This window comes from Amphiura filiformis, chromosome 3 (genome assembly GCF_039555335.1).
Source record: "Amphiura filiformis chromosome 3, Afil_fr2py, whole genome shotgun sequence".
Taxonomy (NCBI): Eukaryota; Metazoa; Echinodermata; class Ophiuroidea; order Amphilepidida; family Amphiuridae; genus Amphiura; species Amphiura filiformis.
In genome coordinates this window covers 18,156,839-18,180,508 of record NC_092630.1, presented here as the reverse complement: position 1 = coordinate 18,180,508, position 23,670 = coordinate 18,156,839, and the positions used below count along the sequence as shown (strand labels likewise).

General features: G+C 38.9%; 1 protein-coding gene across 1 annotated transcript in view; it reads right to left on the bottom strand.

Annotated features, from left to right (window-relative positions):
- LOC140148154 (sodium- and chloride-dependent GABA transporter 1-like) overlaps nucleotides 1-23,670 on the bottom strand; it is a 140,408-nt gene that overhangs the window by 28,587 nt on the left and 88,151 nt on the right. The window contains exons 2-3 of the mRNA XM_072170014.1: nucleotides 6,913-7,044; nucleotides 1,138-1,345 (exon numbers count right to left, since the gene is read on the bottom strand). Coding sequence (XP_072026115.1) covers nucleotides 1,138-1,345; nucleotides 6,913-7,044 — 340 coding nt within the window. The remainder of the gene's footprint in view (nucleotides 1-1,137; nucleotides 1,346-6,912; nucleotides 7,045-23,670) is intronic.

The window sequence follows — 23,670 nt, the reverse complement described above, 5'->3', positions numbered from 1 at the left end:
GGGCTCGTAACTCTCAAAAGCTACAGGCGACAGAAGCTTTAGTACGCCCGAATTTCTTGCGGTCATAATGTTACAATAAATGCGAAAAAGACCAGTAAACTAACCATTTAGATGTGAGGATACTTGTGACTTGCTAAGTTAATGCTCTGCGTGCTAGCCATGCGCTTTAACGGAAAAAGTTCAAGTATTTTCTCAAAATATCAAGAGCTATCTTAAGAACTACTGAACCAATACTAGGCTTGTTTGTACTCATTTTAATGCAATTTTCATGCTGATTCCAAATATGGTCATGAAAATTTACATTTCTGAAATTTTTGAATTAAAAAAAAATTGAAACTTGTCGTCTGCAGTCGACACCCGCGTGAAGAGAGTTAAACAGTCAGTAATAAACATATTATTTAATTCATCCTTGGTTGTTTCTTTAACTTAGTGTCAGTAGCGTATTGTTACCGAGCATATTATAGTAAATGGTCATGTTAAATCTTCAGGGACACCCTGTAGCTTATAGGTACAACAAAAGTACACGCCATTCACGTGCGGGCGTGTGTAAAAGTCTAGCCTTGCTTTGATTCTTTATTTAAAAAGTGCTCTCTAAGTCTGTGTATTATTATTATTATATCTGATTCTGATCCACTTCCCCGAAAAGTTGGTTTCCAGTGTTCCTTAGTCTCTCTACCAGTCTTTTATAGCCAATCATATACATATTCCTTTAATAGCCACGTATATCGTATTGAGTAAACATTCACTTGCTTTTGTCAAGCAAAAATACAAATTCGTTTACTAAATATTGCATTGTTGATAGGCCTATCTGTATATATAAAAGAATGGTTCCACTTGATATGTTTTCATAGTGACGAATTCCAGATTACTAGAACCAGCTCCATTCTATTATATCCACCGATATGTTGTCCACAACACTCCCCTTGTCCCTTCTGTGGGATGCTGCCTGTCATGATTAAAAATTTTGAAGGCTTTTTGCCTATTTGTATTAATGTTGTCCTCCCTGAAAGTCGCCTTGTCCCTTTCTTTACACCCACGTTGGCCTCCCTCTGGTAAAGTATTGGCAACGCCACTGTTTTTGGCTGGTTTATAGTAATGTGGTATTCGTCACTTTGGAAAATAACCATAATAATTTACTTCCAAAATTCGTTCGTTGGATTAGCTGAATTATTAGTTGTCACTGAAAAATTACTTGTACAATTTTCAGTATTCCAATAATGACCACAGCTTTCCCAAGGCAGTGTTGTTGCAAAGGATTTGACGAGGTACAGTATGGCCCAGGCTACTGGCATCACATACCACGTGTTGAGCCAAAATGACATCACTACTGCGGCATACCCGACACCTGGTTATAGGGAGAGAGAATAAAGTAATATTTAGCTAACATAAACAAAACAAAATGTAATTATTGCCTTTTGGAACATTTTAATAACATTTAAATATCTGGTTATGTAAAGGTCATGAAAATGTTCATATGAAAAAACATTACAAAAATATTGTCAAAAATGTTGTTGTAAAATACATAAGATATAAGAATATAGAATACATGTATATTCTTAAAGACCCATTCAGTGATCCCAGGGTATATAAACTTAAGTACTCTGCCTTCTAAAAGCACATCAACTGTACGACGATTGGGTATCACGAATCGTTGTGATGTACATACACTGTCCAGCAGTCTCGGTTCCATCTCTAGAGCAAATACTTATGAGCTAAAGCCACCTTCCGCTTCACTCCACAGATTAATACCAACACACCACTAAGAAGCCCTAACTACCAGCAACAAAGTTATAGTGTGTTGACGAAACCTCAATTAATCTACAGACCAACTTGTTTATTTTTTAATAGCTCTCCTAATGTATCAGGTTTATTTAATGTTATATAATCTACATTACCAGTCGTTCTCCATGGACCCGAGGGAGGGTCTATAATGCATAGGATGCTTTAGTTTTTACACAAAAAATATTTCATTAAAAACCCGGCACTCGGCTATTTCAAAAAGATAGTCGGGCAATATTAGCATTAAATTCTCTATAATTATATTCCTTGTATGTATTTTGCAGAGCCCCGTGTTAGACCAGCTTCGGCTGAATCGGGCTACCCTGGGTGAACATGTTGTAAATAAATAAATAAATAAAATGAATCTTATTCTAAAAGCATTTTAGAAACACCTAGCTTTTTAGCGTATACTGCTGTGGTTCTAATGTTCGCAAATCCTAAGGGTCGCAAGTCCGGCTGTGCAATAATTATGAGCCCTGGGGATGGTAAAATGGGGGGGGGCAAGAAATTTTGTCGAGCCGAAAGAGGGGGGCAAGAAATTTTGGGCCACCGAGAAGGGGGGGGCGATTTTGGCACACATTCATTGGCCGCGTATTAAATAAAACGCTCTAAAAAGGCTTTGGAAAACAGTACGGAGGAGAAACGCTTTAATATGTAAATTTTCCTGCTCGCTGCGCTCGCAACATTTATCTAAACAATATATGGTTTGCAAATTGAGATCCCAAAAATTGGGCATGTTCAAGTGGGGAGGGCAAAAATTTTTTGGCGGGCCGAGAGGGGGGTGGAGGGCAAGCGATTTTTGGCGGGCCGTTCGAAAAATTTTACTCTCGGGGGACTCATAATTATTGCACAGCCCCTAAATATGATTGAAGAATGCATAAGTTTCCAAAAAAACAAACAAATTTTTTCGGATTATTCCTTTTGATATGTTTCATTATCATTTGATATTGTGGAAAGATTGGTGAAGAAATATGTTCTAATGTATTTTTGTACTTGTTCTCAAAATTACAAAAAAACCCAACTTATCGTAGTTGGCAATAGGTGACCGGGTGACTTGGTTTGGAAGTCAGTGGCGTAGACTAATTCCATTGGGGATGGGGGGAGTCATCACGCCTGATTGGGAAGAGGGGTACTGAGCATAATAGGGGGTGTCGAGAATTATTGAAGGGGCACTGGCCTTGCACGGGGGATGCACGTGCCTAATCCTCACCAGTGACCCTAAGATTCCACTCCACTGTTGGGAGCTATCCAGCAATATATCAGATTTGTATAGTAATGTTCTATACTCTTTGCGAGATCGTCTGCCCTGGAATAAGACGTAACCTATTTTTCAACATAATGATCTGTAAAATTTCAAATCAAGACTTGTATTTTTGGAAATAACCAACCTGAAATTGAAGAGCAAATTAAATATCTGCGAAACACTTCACATGGATATTTTATTCCCTAAATTGAAGAAAATGCAATGCCATCAAATGTAATAGTCGTCAACCCCATAGAGAGGTAACACGCTGCTGTTGTAAGATGTTGTTTTGAATTAACCCTCTTCCGTCTATACAGCGGAACTCTTGGCACCTGCTGACAGCATGCATAATGAACAGGTGGAATACGAGCTCCTAATATCCTAAAATGTAAGAATGTTCTCTTCCCGCCAAATGTATTGCAAAGTCGCTTGGAATAAAAGGCACTACTTGCAATTTTCTGGAATGAATAATTTATTTGCAGAGAAAATAGAATGGCGGCATAGACGAGAGAAGACAAGTTGGTTGGATTCAGACAATATACATAATATATTTGAATATATGAATACTCCTATTTAATTAACCTCTCTATTCTAAGCAAAGTCTCTTTTCTGTTTATAAACATTACGAATTACGAATTACGAATTCTAAATATTTGATTTTCTAGATAAATGTAGTCTTTTAAATAAACAATTCTATTTATCTTCCAACTATTGCTAAAAGCTGAAAAATTTTTTAAAGTAACTATCAATCCTGATTTAACTTTTTGCGTTTTGCATTTGAATTTAATTTCAAGATAATGCCAGTTAACAGTAAACTTTGGGACTTCTGTTTCAGTAAAGTAAATATTTTTACTACATCTGTTAAGAAACAAAACAGAACTTTAATGTTACTAAATTATAAATGTCATGTAACTATTCTAGAAGTTAGCGTATTACAGTTTTTGCAACTTTTGCTTAAGAGTTTATATATTTTCCTATCTCTATTTCAAAGCTGAAATTGAAGCAATAAAGGAATTCTTGATTTCCCTTTACCTATGTGAGCAAATAGTGAGCAAGTAGCTTGAGTGACAAGTTGAACTGCACGCGACGCGTTCCCCGCACAGATACCATTGTCAAGTCAATTTTGATTACAGTTCCCATGACATTTCCGACATTAGAAAGAGATTTTGCCTCTATTTACTGAAATACCTTTTCCATCAGGTATTTGGATATTAACTTTCTGCAATTTAACTGATGAATATCTTAATGACCCAGTGACAGTTAGTGATACCTTACGAGTTTAATTAAAAAGGAGGTGCTAATTAAATATTCGTCGTGACATGGAGGACAACTAGATCATGTTACAAATCAAAGATGCTGAATTTAAAAGCCATACCATTTTGGCAATATCAGGCGATCGCAGTTTTGGGAATACCTGGCGCGTTGTCTAGGTATAACACACAGAGTAAAATTGGGCGCCCCAAGAGCAACATTTATAGTTATAGAAATTAAAGTTTGTGATGATTATTATTTCTAGAGGTGTTCAGTGTAAAATATAAAAAAATGGCCTATTAAATTTTGTAATAAAAAGAGACAAGCACATTTTGCAAAATGTGTGTTTTGATTTGTGCCAATCTATTGTGTAGGTGCTCTAATCAAAATATCGAGGGTAGGGAGCCCCTATCTGCAATAGCTGCCATCGAGGGTAAGGAGCCCCTATCTGCAATAGCTGCCATCGAGGGTAAGGAGCCCCTATCTGCAATAGCTGCCATCGAGGGTAAGGAGCCCCTATCTGCAATAGCTGCCATCGAGGGTAAGGAGCCCCTATCTGCAATAGCTGCCATCGAGGGTAAGGTGCCCCTATCTGCAATAGCTGCCATCGAGGGTAAGGAGCCCCTATCTGCAATAGCTGCCATCGAGGGTAAGGAGCCCCCATCTGCAATAGCTGCCATCGAGGGTAAGGAGCCCCTATCTGCAATAGCTGCCATCGAGGGTAAGGAGCCCCTATCTGCAATAGCTGCCATCGAGGGTAAGGAGCCCCTATCTGCAATAGCTGTCATCGAGGGTAAGGAGCCCCTATCTGCAATAGCTGCCATCGAGGGTAAGGAGCCCCTATCTGCAATAGCTGCCATCGAGGTTAAGGAGCCCCTATCTGCAATAGCTGCCATCGAGGGTAAGGTGCCCCTATCTGCAATAGCTGCCATCGAGGGTAAGGAGCCCCTATCTGCAATAGCTGCCATCGAGGGTAAGGAGCCCCTATCTGCAATAGCTGCCATCGAGGGTAAGGAGCCCCTATCTGCAATAGCTGCCATCGAGGGTAAGGAGCCCCTATCTGCAATAGCTACCATCGAGGGTAAGGAGCCCCCTATCTGCAATAGCTGCCATCGAGGGTAAGGAGCCCCTATCTGCAATAGCTGCCATCGAGGGTAAGGAGCCCCTATCTGCAATAGCTGCCATCGAGGGTAAGGAGCCCCTATCTGCAATAGCTACCATCGAGGGTAAGGAGCCCCTATCTGCAATAGCTGCCATCGAGGGTAAGGAGCCCCTATCTGCAATAGCTGCCATCGAGGGTAAGGAGCCCCTATCTGCAATAGCTGCCATCGAGGGTAAGGAGCCCCTATCTGCAATAGCTGCCATCGAGGGTAAGGAGCCCCTATCTGCAATAGCTGCCATCGAGGGTAAGGAGCCCCTATCTGCAATAGCTGCCATCGAGGGTAAGGAGCCCCTATCTGCAATAGCTGCCATCGAGGGTAAGGAGCCCCTATCTGCAATAGCTGCCATTGAGGGTAAGGAGCAACCATCTGCAATAGCTGCCATCGAGGGTAAGGAGCCCCTATCTGCAATAGCTGCCATCGAGGGTAAGGAGCCCCTATCTGCAATAGCTGCCATCGAGGGTAAGGAGCCCCTATCTGCAATAGCTGCCATTGAGGGTAAGGAGCAACCATCTGCAATAGCTGCCATCGAGGGTAAGGAGCCCCTATCTGCAATAGCTGCCATCGAGGGTAAGGAGCCCCTATCTGCAATAGCTGTCATCGAGGGTAAGGAGCCCCTATCTGCAATAGCTGCCATCGAGGGAAAGGAGCCCCTATCTGCAATAGCTGCCATCCAGGGTAAGGAGCCCCTATCTGCAATAGCTGCCACCGAGGGTAAGGAGCCCCTATCTGCAATAGCTGCCATCGAGGGTAAGGAGCCCCCTATATGCAATAGCTGCCATCGAGGGTAAGGAGCCCCTATCTGCAATAGCTGCCATCGAGGGTAAGGAGCCCCTATCTGCAATAGCTGCCATCGAGGGTAAGGAGCCCCTATCTGCAATAGCTGCCATCGAGGGTAAGGAGCCCCTATCTGCAATAGCTGCCATCGAGGGTAAGGAGCCCCTATCTGCAATAGCTGCCATCGAGGGTAAGGAGCCCCTATCTGCAATAGCTGCCATCGAGGGTAAGGAGCCCCTATCTGCAATAGCTGCCATCGAGGGTAAGGAGCCCCTATCTGCAATAGCTGCCATCGAGGGTAAGGAGCCCCTATCTGCAATAGCTGCCATCGAGGGTAAGGAGCCCCTATCTGCAATAGCTGCCATCGAGGGTAAGGAGCCCCTATCTGCAATAGCTGCCATCGAGGGTAAGGAGCCCCTATCTGCAATAGCTGCCATCGAGGGTAAGGAGCCCCTATCTGCAATAGCTGCCATCGAGGGTAAGGAGCCCCTATCTGCAATAGCTGCCATCGAGGGTAAGGAGCCCCTATCTGCAATAGCTGCCATCGAGGGTAAGGAGCCCCTATCTGCAATAGCTGCCATCGAGGGTAAGGAGCCCATATATGCAATAGCTGCCAGGTGTTGCTTTAGATGTGTATAATATGAAATGTGCATGGATATTGTCAAATGTCTATGAAGTTTTGAACAAAACTGAATTGCTTACCTTTAAACAACGGGCACACTTTCCAGACTCCCAGGCCACCTAAACTCATAAATTGGCCGAATGCAGTTTCAAAGAAGAATAATGGAATGCCGGCGAATACTAGTGTTAACCCATATGGGATAAGAAATGCACCTGCAAAATATAAAAGCAGAGTTAACGGGATTAACAGAGATTCCGCGAGAACATGAAAAATGTGGAAATGATTAGAGTTACTAATTAACAAAGGATAAGTCTTTAGAATTACATTAAAGTACTTTTTGCAGGATAAATTGAAACAAAAAATAGTAACAAAATGACGCATTTAATAGGTTTCTAGTTTGACTCTCGAAAATTGATATATCTGTACAGTGGGTCACCAATCTACGAGGAAAACGTTACCAGCTCATGACACACGCGATGGTGGGCTTCAAAATGTTGAAAAGAATGTGAAAGCTTCTTTCGATCTCGAGTGGTAATAATATCTATACTGGGCGGAGTGAACACTGTTCACTGAACAGGTTTCACTAAACTGGAGGCCATGCCTGAGTACAACATGGTTGCTTTAGTTACCCCTCTGTCGTGAATGCCCGGCCCCTGCACTCCGTGTATCCGCAGGTATTCATGCTTGTCGGTGAACTTTAAAAACACCCCTTTTGCATCTCATTTCGGGAAGTTTTAGGGGAAAAACACCCCCTTTTTTTAGCGATTTCGCGAATTATTTGTCATTCGACAATACCCCTATTTTCCCTAAGACGCGAACGATATTTTTAATATACCCTTTTCTTGCAGAAACGCGGTAGGCTGCTCGATGAAAATAGCCTTTTTGTCAATTTCGCGAACACGTGGTTTGAAAAAACACCCCTTTTTTGTGTGTTTCGCGAATTGCGTTTCTTCACCTGAAAACACCCCTTATTTCGCGAAATTTTCGACGAGCATGAATACCCGCGGATGAACGGAGTGCGGGGGCCGGGCGTGTATGACAGGTTGACAACTGAGAATAGGGTACAGTACACAAGCCGAGAACAGTCCCATTCCTACCACCAACCACTTCATGGTGTGCCTCCATTTTGCTATCAAAATTATATGATTATGCCTATGATTGTGCTTTCATTTGGCAAATTATCTGTCATCAAGACTCTCCCTGAATCGCAGAAAACAGCGATGAAGACCTTCCACTGTGGTGATCGAGTGATGATTTTCTTAGGGGTGGGAGATCCAGATGCTTCCACTGAATGGACTCTTAACTCCAGTGAATAATATATGTCTTGTATCCTTTAGACAAATATAGATGAAACTTGTCTCGATCCTCATTATATGTGTATAGAAGATGTGGACTTGATTCTGTCAACTGGTATCAATTACTTATATCCGGAATTAGGACAACCCAATTCAATATCCAAACAGCCTAATTTGGAATTGACTTTTAAATAATATAAATCAATTGCCCATTTCCCGCAATTAGAACAACCCAATTCAATTTCCAAACAGCCTAATTTGGAACGGACATTTAAATATCAAGTTAACCTTTTGTCATGAACTGGAACGACCCAACCAAATCAATTTCCTAAAGTATGAGAAAACATTCCCAATGACTTGCCCAAATGCAGCAAATCTCCATTTTTAATCATATATTGGAAAAAATGGCAAAAACCAAAAGAAACAACGTCATTATCCTCATATTTTTTAATATGAAATGATGCGTCCTTGGCGGGGATTTTAAACTGCATTTTACCACCCGTGTTACAAGTAGACAATAGAATAATGAAAGTTTACAACACAATACAGCATAACATCAATTTTTAAGCGGTTATAATCCACCCAATTGGGCAGCCACAACACCAGTTTGGTGGGCCAGAGACCAGTTCATGGCCGACTAAATTCTGACACATTTTGACCATCACTTGGCTCGTTAGATTCGTCCATACTCAAACAATGTCTTACAGGGAATTCAGTATGTAAAGTGCTATCTGGTAGCCAAACGACTGAGAGTTGCTTATAACAGGGATATGAGACAATCCCAGTTTATAATGCCTGTTTTTTTAATTCAAATTCGGCACGAAGGCATCCCCAATGCTGCCCCGGGAGCTGGCACTTAGAATTACACCTTATCAAGGGTATTCCACTACTCAATACTCACCAATTATTTCCGCTCTGCCAGTCCTCTTATTAATTTCATTATTAAACATTTGAGTCACTTTGCAGGAGAAACATGGACGGGAAGCCTAATCCGAGGGGAAAATGACTGTCATTGTAATGGCATGCCTTAAGCTTTAAAAGGAACCGGGAGAATTTTGATTTGAGCTACTTTGCCTTAAGACAAGAGTTTCTCAAGAGAGTGGCTGAACATGACACAATCAATGTGTGTGCTTGGCAAGGAGTCCCCGTGTTTATATGTGTCAACGGTTAACAGACAATATAGACTAGACTAATCCAACACATGCTCTTATTATAGCGTTAAATTTGTTGGAAAACTAAATTAATTTTAGATGATTGTCCATAATATTTCAAGGAAAGGTATCTACTGTCAACATGGTCAATACTATTTGATCTAGCCAAATACATACATGAATCAACGCAACTATAAGAAATCAGTCACATTAAAATACAATACGGTATAACGATATGTACCTTCGTATGACACCGTTTATTAGGAATACTTTTCCAGTAATCCAAATAATTAAATTTCAAACTCTGATGTTCATTGCTGCGAAAACAATTCAAACAGTTGAGTGCATTTGTTCCACAAGTATAAGATTAATCTAATCAAAATAACATTGCAACTTTAAATACTGTTCGTTAAACCAGCGTGAAGAAATGTTGCGTGTTAATGACCCCACTGCTGCTAACAGCTATCGCCTTACTTTATCGTCTTTCTTTCTTTCTTTCTTTCTTTCTTTCTTTTTCTTTCTTTCTTTCTTTCTTTCTTTCTTTCTTTCTTTCTTTCTTTCTTTCTTTCTTTCTTTCTTTCTTTCTTTCTTTCTTTCTTTCTTTCTTTCTTTCTTTATTTATTTATTTATTTATTTATTTATTTATTTTTTTTTTTTAAAAATTATTATTATTATCATCATTATTATTATTATCATTATCATGTCGATGACATTTCAGACACTGTTAATAAAGACACAGAACATCCGTTAACTTCAACAAAGTGGATGACACAAACGGCCAATTAAACATTAAAACGATCACTTATAAGACATTGTTATCAGTGCCTGATACTCATCATTGATTGATATTTGAATCCGTGGAATGTATTCAAAATGATGTATGTTCGTAAAATTATTAATAAAATTATCTATTCTCAAAATATACCAATGAATGAAATTTCGGTCATATTTGATTCTAGCATTAGAATGCCCCCAACATTTTACGACGGTAACGTTTTTAGAGAGCTATTGAAGCAAAATATTTAACCATGGGATGGATTGACATCTTTGAACAAGATGAAATCTAATAACGTCTTACAATAGCTTTAAATGTACATCGATTCGTTCTTCTCAGACCAATTTCCAGCTACTGGCAAGTAGCCTGCCAGACCGTATATTATTTGGTCAAGGACCATCTGATTGCTCACGCATATCTCCAAGGTATAGGGCAATCGACTTTATCGTCAGCATCTGCCTTTAATCGAAATCATTACACGTCTCTATCAAACATTGTATATCGACGGTTATGAGAATATGTAGAAGGGCAGTCCAAGGCTAATTCAGTATTCGGATGCTTATCAAGTGCACAATATGCTTCATTTCGTCAATTACACATTCTATGAGATATTTACGTTACACGAGTGCCACAAGACAAAACAGAGGTCCAGATGAGATGAGATACATCTCACAAGATGATATAATTTGGTAATAGCGCTACTTCTTACAACCCCCCCCAAAAAAAAACCCTTGGTTAAGCCTATATAAAGGAGCTGGCCCACAATATTTGAGTTATTTAGGAAGCCAAGCGTAGAGTCAGACAAGTCCCAAAATATATCTTTGTGTACACTCAATCAAAACGCCCAGTCCATTTCAAGTTCACTGTTACATGAGAAATATTCCAGGGACATGATGCTATTCGGGTTTTCTTAAAATAATAATCGAGCGCGCGAAGTGGTTATTTTACTTTAATTTACCAGTTCGAGATGACTGACCTATATCTGGACATCATGCAAGCAATGTATCTCTTCAGTGAACGATAAACAAGCAAATCTCAATTCACCAAAAAGACAGTTGTATGCCAAAGTGGAAAATGAAAGCTCGAATCATTCAGCATGTATTTGGTGTAAATGTTGACATGCACCTAAGAACGAGACCAAAGGTGATATACAGCAAATATTTATAACAGCATGGCTAAACGGTTCCCCGTCGCATTTAGGTTGGATGTCTGTTAGTTTAGATCTTCAGAATCTCTATACAGGGTATTAAGCTGCAAAGTTCTATTCAAATACACAACCTGAGGAAATGGTAAAACAGTATTATCATAAATGCAGGGCACAAGTCCTACTCATCGTATACGTCCTACCCAACTATTAAAAAAATAAATATGTTACAGCTGGTTTAACTCAAGTAAGGTTAATTGGAATTAAAACACAAATCAGATGAATTTATTTGGCATCTACAAAAAAAGCGCAGTTATTTTAATTAGAACAGGGAGAATTCCGAGAAATAACAGTTGGATACTAGGAGCTGTAGGAAGAATCACTGAAACGCACGGACCCTTCACATGAATATTAATGATTTGAATTAGGCACTGATAACTATCATTTCAAAAATATTAGATTCAACTTCTTGCACAATCAAGGCAGAGTAATTCCAGCTAGTCATAGTCAAATGACAAACCTTTGCACGGATTGCTAATGGCAAGGTTGTTCAATATTATAAATAGGTTTCCAAATCAAACAGTTGTAATCCAAACGGGAACGAACAGCAGTTGTATAACAAAATACAATTAAATCCAGGTTAGTTTTATATAAAAAAAATCCTTCTGTACAAGTTATTCAGGAGCTTTTTAGCCTGTTTTCAATGTCGTTTGACAAGGACTAGTTGTGAGAGAAAGATTGCAGATTTGCCGGCACGTTTTCGTCTAAGCCACGCAATACCAGTGTGAAGTTAAGTATATACCACATGAGAAAAGGCCAAGAATTTAAAAAAAATTAAATCAATGTTGTCACGTCGATTCTTCCTAAGCTGTTTCCACACCCGGTCTCTACAACACCATCCATCTTGGTATGTCTATTTGTCTACATAAATAAAGACATCTGTGTTGCCCGGGTGTGTTGATAGCGAATAGCAGCTCATTGTAAATTTTGGGAGAAATATTCCTAAAAAGTATTTATACTGTTTATAATGTGCACGGTGCAGTGGTCACGAGTACGATTCGACCTTAATTAGCCTTATTTTAGTCAATCACAACATTATGCATTATATGTTAGAAAATTAAGCACGAATCACGTGGTTTTATTTGAAACAAACTCATATTGACCATAAAAACGAATTAAAACAACCGTCTCTCAACACGCGATATTCAAAATTCCCGGGCGCCGAGGTTGTCCAGTGCAATGACGCCCCAGTACGTATTGAATACAATGAAGGCTGACAACAATTGAGCACAAATAACCATGACGTAATTGCACTGGATTGATACTTTACTTGCTTAGGGAATAGCACACATCCATGACACCATACATGTTTAGGGGTGCATTTTAAAACTCCGTATTCACGGATGATACCTCTTTGCTCAGGGCCGGATTTACCATAGGGCCAGATGGGCCCGGGCCCAGGGCCCCCAAAATTGCCCTGTGCAGTGTGCATCTTCCATTTTAGCCGAAAAACACCATGCTTTGGGCCAAAATAGCCTGTAAAAATCCTAGTAAAATCTAAAAACTTGGCCACTTAAGTGCACATGCGTTTGGGGGCCTCCAAATTTTGGCCTGGCCCAGGGCCCCCAAAAAGGTAAATCCGGCCCTGTCCTTGCTATTGATAAGTACCCCGTCCTCACCACTCCACCCCTGAGATACTCACAGAATCATTTGGAATTAATCAGTGTGTTAAGTGATATCTGGCAGCAAAAGGACTGACTGTGTATTTTTTTAATTCAAATTCAGCATGAAGGCAGCCCTAGTGTTGCTCAGGGAGCTGGCACTTGGAATGATACCCTATCAAGGGTATTCCACTACTCAATACTCACCAATTATTTCCGCTCTGCCAGTCCTCTTATTAATTTCATTATTAAACATTTGAATAACTTGCAGGAGAAACATGGACGGGAAACCGAATCCGTTGAGGAAAATAGTTTAAAAATAGCTTAAGTTTAAAAAAAACCCAAAAAAACAAAAAAAAACAGGATAGTTTTGATTGGAGCTACTTTGCTTTAAGACAAGCGTTTCTCAAGAGAGTGCCTGAACAACATGACATAGTCTTTGAGTGTGTTTGGAGAGGAGTCCACGTGCTTACGTGTTTCAGTTAACAAACAATAATATAGACTACAGTCTAATTAAATCCTACATCAATTAGTTTGGTATACTTTTCCAGTAATATAATTAATTATAAATATTGACAGATGTTCATTCATGTGAAAACAATTCAAACATTTAGTGCATTTTATCCCGTACCGTCATATTGCAAATATAATGCCTTTTTTTCTCATTGGTACGTCGTAGAACTTACCACAGTCTATGCATGCAAGAGTCAAATTACACGCACAGTGAGTGGAAAGTGACCAAGCACACAGGCAACGCACACTGGAATACCAAAGTCGATCTAATTCAGAAATTTAACTTTTGCTTCTACTAAATGATGATTGATCACCAAAGTTCTGTGTTATTCCCAAAGCTAACATCTTATATCTGTAAATACAAACCGAACCAGGTCAATACCCCATTTCTTTGCCAAGTTCTGACCTTGTAAAGAGTGAAAAATGAGAAAAATTATGACTTTTGACTCCTTCCTCCATAGAAAGTATTTCACACATGTTGTGTTTAAATCCAAATTTGCTACTCTTGAACTTTTGAGTATTTTTATCTAGCTAAAAGTACTGAATGTAAACATAACAAATTATCATTTATCGAGCAAACCAGATTGTTACCTCAAGATTTAAGAAAGATACGGCAGTTTTGGCACAGTATGAACGCGTTTTGGAGTGTCTGGTACCGTGCTAAGTAGGCGCTGGAAAAAGTCTAAGAGGCAAATGAGAAGGTATTTGCAATATATTACAGGATTAATTAATATTATTATTTTTATTATTGGGTTTGCAGTGGAGATCGTTGCTGTAACATGAATGTGTTGCTGAGGATGTTTTGTTAACATTTGAGGTGACATGACAATGTAGCTACGGTCTATATGGATTTAGCAATTATGAAATTAGAGAAGCGTTTAAAATGATCTACAAAGGATAAAGAATAACATATCGGGGTTTTAATGATATATTCAACGAGGTAGACGGTAACATAGATGCATCATATATTTCACTTTTTAAGTGAAACATTTAAACATGAAATGGATTTACATCTTTACATCAAACACGATCAAATGAAATCTAATAACACAGTCTCTACAATAGTTTTAAAAGTACATCGATTCTTTCTCCTCAGAGTCTCAGACCAATTTCCAGCTTCTGCTGAGCCCGGACTGGCGAGTTACTGTGTCAGACTGTATAATATTTGGTCAATGACCACTTGTTGCCCACATACCTTCACGGTATAGGGTTATCGACTATATCGCTTCTGCCTTTAATCGTCACAAGTCCCTATCAAACATTGTATATCGGCGGTCACGAGAATATGTAGATGGGCAGTCCGAAGCCAATTCAGTATCGGACGATGCTTATCAAGTGCAGAGTGTGCTTACACTATTAGGTACTTTATATACTTAATACATTTCAAATACATTTGAAAAGATTCCCGAAGATGAGATGCGATTTTGTGATAGATCTACAAAGGAGCTTCACCATTATATTTAAGCTACGTAGCCGGGCGTAAGGTCAGAGAGGCCTCAAAATTCATATTTTTGTACACTCAATCAAAAAGCATTAAACCATTCGAAGTGTTTTGTGGGCTTCCTTTCTTTGCTATTTCGAGATGATAAGCATGACTGCCCTACATCTGGACATCATAAAATAACCGTATCTCTCAAGTGGACGATAAACAAGCAATTCTGAATATTTATATAAGCATTGGGAATAAAAAACACCTTTTTATACCAAAGTGTTAGCTCAAATCATTCAGTATGTAAATTATTTGGTGTAAATGTTGACGTGCATTGAAAACGAGACCAAAGGTGCCATACAGCAAACATTTATAACAGCTTGGCTAAACTGTTCCACGTCGAATTTAGGTTGGATGTCTGTTAGCTTAGATTAACTTAAGACTTTTAACACAGTGCATTAAGTTGTAAAGTCCTATTCAAATACACAACCTGAGGAAATAGTAAAACAGTATTATCATATAAAGCAGGCCACAAGTCATTGGTTTAAAAACAACGATCTGTCAATATTCTAGAAAAATGATTTTCCTACTCTTCGCGTATAAATGGGCGCTTCCAGATATTTTTGGCCCTACCCCTAAAGAAGACATGGGAAGACTCAAACTTTTTTGGGATTCCCATATGTGACCCGGCAGCACAAATGAGCCGTAAATTCCCTAAATTGTATTCTGAGTTACGGTGTAAAATGTGTACGAAGGTCATATTCATCGGTAACTTAAGCTGGCCCGACATCCGTCTCATTTCGATAGTCAAAAACTAATCAATAATCCTATTGTTGAAGTGGATAATAAGCTTCTACCTTAGATGGCTATAGAACTTTTAATAGCTCTGGTCTTTGTTTGCTTTTGCTAAATCCTGTTCAAGTGGTGGGTTACCAGGCAGTGTATTTTGTACAGGTATGCATAACCAACAATTAACAATGAGAGAACTTTCTTAAACCTATGACCGCCAATTATGACTGTTTGATATTTATTGCCAGCAATGTGGAAAAAGAGACACATGTAAAAACATAAAAAGCTATAATTTTGTTGAAGGTGCAAAGTTTAACAAACCATAACCCCGCTTCTGGATATCGTTTGAAGTCAAATGATATACCATTTTTAAGTTTATGATGTTTATTTTTAAACACGAAATAAAACAAAATTTACCGGGGGCGGAATTTACGGCTCATTCGCCGTGGACGGTCACATATGTCTTCTTTAGGGTAGACAAATTTGACACATCTGACCTCGTAAATCATAAGACAAATGAAATAAGAAGAACATAGCCAGAAGTAGTACATAGCGTATCATGCCTACGTATTTCATCACAGTCTTACCTTAGCACGCTGGTAAGCAGCGTTTGAGATGGTGTTAATCGATAGTCGATAACCGATAATCAATGATCAATCATCTAAAAATAATGATCATGGACTCTCATGTTCAAAAGTGTGTGTGTGTGTGGGGGTGTGGGGTGGGGGGGGTGGTGGGGGGGGGTGTGGGGGTGGATATGTATATAGCATGTTGGTGCTCGCAATTGCCGAGGACGACTTTTTACCCCTAAAGAAGACATGGGAAAACTTTCTTTAGGGTAGGTGCCGTTTATTTCTGGACTAGCCCAATATGTTCCACCCACTATACTTTGATCAGCTCGTAATCGACGGACCTTATTAATATCAAAATATCTTATTTTGATAATTTTCTTGTGAAATCTCGCCAGAACTAGTATCAAGAATTATTGATTTAAGTCCTATACTTTATTTACTTTTTTAACAAACAAAATATAGACCTGACAATTCAACTAATGACACTCTAATAACGCGGGTCTACATGTATACATAACGTTTTGGTTAACCAAATGATTTTACCCAAGTCATTGTATTCATGGGCTTAAAAAGGTTCTGGTAGAATGCGTGGATAGATCATAGAATGATCTACGTGACTTTTTGTCACTTGCACAGCAAGTCGTTCATCACTTTGTAGGGTCACCTCTGTGTTTTGTTGAATAGTGTCTCTGTGATGTAGATTGTATTTATATAACAATCAATTGCTTAGGACAACGTTTCGTTTGAAAAGGTAGAGAATTACCTTGGCTTGTAACAAATTTGAAAGCTGGACGGTATTTTGTCACGGATTTGACAAAGAACAGCGTCAAATTGACAGGGCCGGGTTTCTTTATTTGACACGTAAGGGGCACTCGATCCTTAAGTGCATTTAGCACCCGGGGGGAGGGGGGGCAGTCAATGTTTTTTGGTAAGGGTGTGCCACCGCCAGTTTTGAACTTGAGGTCTAAGGAACTGATCGGCCAGCCAAAAGGGGGGGGTCTAGGGAGCTGATCGGCCGGCCAAAAAAGGGGAGTATTGGGAACTGATTTACCGGCCAAAAAGGGGGGTCTTGGGAACTGATCAGCCGCCAAAATCTGAAAATGGGGGCCGTCTCGGGAACTAAACCATGCAGGGTTCAATTTCGTTGCGTAGTTTGCCACAGACCTTTCACTTTGAATTGTGCATCAAATTATTAAATCAGGAAAACCATCAATACAAAATGGGTCTGGGTGGCCTATTACGATGGAAACTTCAGCAAAGCAAAACAGCATTTGGATCAAAATTACTAGACCCTGCAGACCTACCTACATGTATAGCCTACTGATAATTATAGCAGCAGCCAGCAGCATTACACAAAAGCCCACCATAAAAATATTTTTTCAGTGCCGTATAAAAGAAAAACATTTCAGGCTACATTGAACTGCCATGCATACATGAGATGATTGAGTAAAGTATGCAGAATTTGACAGCCATTCCACTAGACCAGTAGCTCGTAAATTACCTTTTAATTCACTGTTATGGCCAGCTGCAAGGGAGGATGTGTACATAATTATTTGAGGTACTTCCCCTCATATTTGGCAATTTTATTCCCAAAAGAGATCTCAAAATCATTTATTTTTAGCAAAATGAGCTGAAGCCGTCGGCACTCGGCAGTGCTGAAATCAATGTTTATAAACAACCAACCATTGTTTGCCACTACTAAAAGGAGCCCAAAATCCCGCCCAAAGTTCACCTTATTCCAATACAATGTGTTTCAATGCAAGGGAAAGAAATTGATGGAAAATTCCCTTTGAAGCTTTTGGGCTCGCAAAAGTAGCTTTTGGGCTTGAAATAGTAGGACAGAGAAGACAGAGATGCCAATGAGAGCGGAGATCGATGATCTGAGAGTCTATGGAACGGCTAGAAATATTTCGGGGCTTCAAGATCGGCAATCAATGAATTCAGAGGGTCTAAGGCACGGCTAGCGGCTCTAAAAAAGGGGGTCGTCGCCGCGGCACATACCCGTATAGCTGGGTAATGTGATACCCAACCACACTATAGGTTATATACTACTATGGGCATGGGCGATGCATGAAAATACTACGAGAAACTATTTATTTGTGGGCCCTGAGAAGACTGCTTTAAAATTACTGAAATTAACCAAGTGATAAGCCAAAAAAGTACATTTGGGTTTTGATGCTTATTTTGTCTCATTATATGACATCTTTTTTGAAATGTTATAAAAATTCATCCACACGGTATCGATTTTGAGCCATATTCTTACTACCTAATTGTTCCTTTCAGCTTCCAGGCGTATTGACATTTTAAGGTATTTTCGGCTCAGTGCGTTAAAAAATGTCTCAGGTCAACCTATGTTGAGTATTTGATCATTTGGCATAAAATGATCTAGTTTCATCTGGTACTGTTGGCGTTTAACTGAGAGAGTTCTGAATATGAGAAAATTCCGCCCGAAATTAGCCACGTTTCCATTGAGAACTGTGTAATAGGCAATTGGTGGTATTGAACCACAAAGGTTTTCCGATATATAGATTTGTTTGTCTGAGACATTATACATTTGGAGGTCTTGGGATGATGGTTTTTGTGTCCTCTGCGGTCTTAACAGTGTTGTGCGGTTAATTAGGGGTTTAGGACAAGTGAATAAAACGGGAGATAAAAATAAAAATACTGATCGCGATGCAATTTACTCTGAATGTCTGTATGTCTCAACCTAAATCTGAAATCTGGAGGAGGATAATTAAAGATAACGTGACTTGAACATGAACATGGTCTATGATAATCCATAGCGATAGTAAAAAGTGCTTCTCTTTCCCTCAGAAATACCGATCGTGATGCAATTTTCTGTGAATGTCTAGAAAATGTCTCAACCTAAATCTGAAATCTAGAGGAGTATAATTAAAGAGAAAGAGACTTTCGAGCGTTGTTTTCACGACTGTTAAACAGTGGTGAAAACAACGCTCAAAAGTCACTACGTTACTAGAATATGCAAAGGTATGCTTATAAAGAATTTCTAAAGATATTAATGCCATGGTGTTAAAACATCTCAGTCCAAACTAAACTTGCAATATTAAAATTTTTCAAGTGAATTACCTACAAAACCACTTGAAATACAGATTTCAATTTAGATCAATACTGTATTGATTTGACAATGCTGGCTGTATTTTAATTGAGGTGTTAGTGTGTTTAATTTAAGAAATTAAAGTTACGCATTAACTTTCTTTTTGAACTATTTTATACACATTTTGAAAGATGAACGGTTCAAAACACACCATTACCCGACAATACAGGCGTGTTGTTGTTCAGGACTGGCTTAATGTTAGTTAGTTTGAGATTGAGACCCCGATATGGGTCGAAACCATGATCAACAGGCCCATTAATCTGGTAATGGTCTATTTCCGACCCTTCATCTAACACAAACATTTGCATTCTGCAAGAACCTAGCTTATCTGGCCATATGGACCAGTGGCGTAGATTTCTTTTTGACATTGGGGGGAGGTGGAGTTTGAAAAAAATTCTCGAAGTATAGTCAATCCAGCACCTTTTAGCAACATAATAAGTTTATGTTACAAATGCGCGCGAAGCGCGCGAAAAATTTTGCTATTTTGAAGCTAAACTGATTAAATATGGTGTAAAAGTAGAATAAATGCGCTAGAAGCGCGCGAAAATTTGTATTTTGGGGGCTAAAATGAGCAAATATGAGGTTAATTTGATCAGAAACCCATTATCAGGCGTCAACATTGGGGGGATGATTGTATGGACCATCCCCCCCTTGCAAAATATTGGGGGGGATTTATCCCCCCCATCCCCCCAGGATCTACGCCTATGATATGGACTATTTGTCATAAGTTGTGGAGAAGTTGATTGGTTTTTGAGGTTTCTACTCGTTCATTCCTCAAAGTTATCGATTTTTAACACTTTTAAAATAATGCGTACGTCCCAGAAACCCATTGGTTGCATTCCTTTGGATTCAATCGCATCCAATCCCAAGTGTTTGAATTCCTATACTCATAGTGACACATTTTGTTTTTCTATCGCATTTTAGTGATCAGTTTAATATGAATTTTACGACTCGTGTACAATATATTGTCGACTATAAAAACGTTCATATTGGCGAATTGCCTTAAGGACAATAAGTATATAATAGGCACTTTTAAAGTATTATATTTAACTGTCAAATCATTCAAATCATACATCGACAGCAATATCAGCATACAGCCATGTTCGACTTTACGTAAAGGACATTTATGATAAAAATAATATTAGTATTGCGGTATTTTAACTAGGTTATAGACTATTTATATACAAGAATAATTGTAAAATTTTGCTTAGAGGCAATCCAAATGCCATTCAACAATTTTTACGTAACGGAGCGGCGTGGGCTATTAGTTTAAAATCACAAACATCTATGCCACATCATAATTAATTAATGATAAATGTATAATACCGCTGCATAATTTCACATTGGAATGTGAACTTTTTCCAGACTCTTTAAATAACTTCAGAACCAAAACAAGATTTGGAACATTAAAAACGGTAACAAAGTTTTCACGAAAATTTGTCTTTCTCTCACCTACCTATATACAATGAATTATTGTGTTGCCTATGGTATAATATAGGCCTAATTGTAACTGAAACCACGTTGAACAATAACAAGGAACTGTGAGATTACTAGCGACAACGCCTCTTATCTTGAATAAAAGTATATCTTTTGGACTTGAATGTCTTTCTTCGATCCCAATATTTACATGATTCAAAATAAAGACATTCAACCACTTGCAAAAAAGCTATTATTATATGGTCCATGTTGATAATTATGAAAAAATGCTACCAGGATAGTTAGAGATGCAGAGATATGGGGATTGAGGCAGAATTTCTAACAACATGATAATTGACCCTCGCATATTGGCAAGCCTTCGTTGCAGTACCCATGCACGCAGGTAATGTTTGCATTATTTATTTTGACTGGAACGTTATTTAAAGTTCTTTGCCAAGACCAAAGGAAAAACTTACGTTTTTCTGCTGACAGTTTCGCCAGAAGCCTTCTGGCTTTCTCAAAGCGATTGATGTTGTTATTGATCCATCTGCTTGGAGCGGGAATCCCGACCGGATGTTATTGTTTTACTGAAAGTACCCCTGTCTCCGCTCTCCAACGTTGGTCTTGAGCAGATGATCAAAGATGTGGCTTAGAAAGAATGTCCCCTCGTCTCTGTTCATGGTGTTGTCTCCTCTCTTGCGAATCCATACTGATTCCTTGACCCATCTTACCCTGCGGTTTTATTCCCTATCAAGGATTGATGAGCTGTCCCAGTCTATTAAATGGGTGGCCCTTGACACATGATCTGTGATGGCTGATTTGTTAATTTCGGTGAGGGATTCCTTTTTCTTAGATCGCGTGTATATAATAAGTGGCTAGTTCGCAGGAGATGAGACAACACCATAAACAGAGCCACATCTTTCTAAGCCACATCTTTGATCCTCTGCTCAAGACCAACGTTGGAGACAGGAGTACTTCCGGTAGAACAATAACATCCGGCCGGGATTCCCGCTCCAAGCAGATGGATCAATAACAACATCAATCGCTTTGAGAAAGCCAGAAGGGTTCCTGCGAAACTGTCAGCAGAAAAACGTAAGTTTTTCCTTTGGTCCTGGCAAAGAACTTTAAATACACGATGCAGTCATGTCTACAGTAGAATTCATCTCGACCTTTGCAGGACTTAAACCCCATTAAAAGCTATTAAACCAAGATAACACTCATTGAAGCAGCTCAACTAATTAAATCAGATCTTCTCTGGTTGTGCACAAGTGTCTGTTTTACATGTGCGACATCGCAATAAAGCTGGTATTATAGCTTCAGTTGGGTAACCGATTATAAAGGAAACGAAAGGAAACAATGGTATGTGTACCTTTGTTCACGAACTGAGACAATGACCTGCTTTTTGTTAACCAGCATTCTTCAAAATGAGCAACATAATGATTGTTGACTTAACACGGTTTGGAAATAATTTCTTCATATTTTTGGTGTTATCTGTCGTTTACATATCCTTCCTAAAACACAAAAGTGCGACCCTCTCCAAACATCTAAATTAGCTAAAAATTTAGGACATGTTACAAAACTATATGTTCTAGAACCTATTTAGAATAGTTTAAATGTAGCTTGTACAGTTTTTTTGTGGCATCCTTCAGAACGGAGCGGTCCGTTACCAATATATCTAAATATTTTCGGTCAAATCTCCATTCAATTAACACGGGGAGTTGGCTAGCTATGAGCTAGCTATGCTTTGCCCTCACTCATATTTTACAAAAGTGCGACCATTTCTGAACATCTAACCTAGCTGTAATTTTAGGTCATGTTAGAGAAATATATTTGCTAGAAGTTTGGAGAATAAATTAAATATTGGCTGGTTATTTTTCACACAGTGATGTTAACTAGGCAAGTGTCCATTCTTCCAACATACATCATTTGTAGAGGTCACGCGTCAATGGTGAGAGCACTGTGTATTGTGTATAGGAAAACGGACAGTAACTGCAGTATGAGCTGTATAATCAACAGACCTGATGAACCTCTTCAGTCTCGTGGACAAAGAGTAGTCACATCAGGGCCTAGATTTTAAATGGATTAACTCATTTGAAATGGAAATATCTGTATGGAAGATTAAGGCCATGTCTTCCATATGAAATGGATGATTCAACTAGAATCTGTAAAACAGCTCTATATACGGCTTTGAAAGATGCAATTTCGCTCATACATCAAGTGGAGGGAAGCTTGGATATTTTAAGGAAAATGGTATAAAAAAGGTTAAGTTGATTAAAAGTTAGTTGTTGAGTTGATTAAAAGTGAGCAGCAAAAGGCAGTCCTAGACCTACCTACTAAGCAAGGAAGAAGCGAATGTTACATCAGACTAAATTTGTCTGCGTATACTGTATACAGGTACTTCAATAAATCAAGGTGCGTGTATTCCTTCCACCCTGCGATCGGTCAACCGTGTAATATCAATGCCATTTTTAATTCTCTTCATGCGTTAGGGGATTGCTGTCATTTAATGGGAAATTCGTACACAATCAGCAAAGTAGTTTCATGAGAATCCCTTGCTTGTCTCTAAGATCGTACTAGATATATAATAAGATTTTTGCTGAACTAAACTCAAGATATTTGGCGCTAGTATTGAGCTATAATTTTATACACACTTGAGTTTATTGACGGTGACAATCAAACACAGGACGTAAATATTGATGTTTTTCAATACACCTAAAGCTGCATACACATTGGTATTCAAATAAATGTCTCCGCCAAAATAAATTCTATTGATTTGGTTCAACTCTTGTCATCACGAAATATCGTAATTGAAAGCAAAGCTTATTATGTATGATACCATGACATGTATTTGTAACATTGACAGTGCATTCAGTCGCACACCTAATGTACTTACCGGTAGAGATATGTAAATACTTTGGTTTCGGTGTCAGGGTTAGATATTTTGCGAAATGTGGGAAACGCTAAAGAATTCAACAATG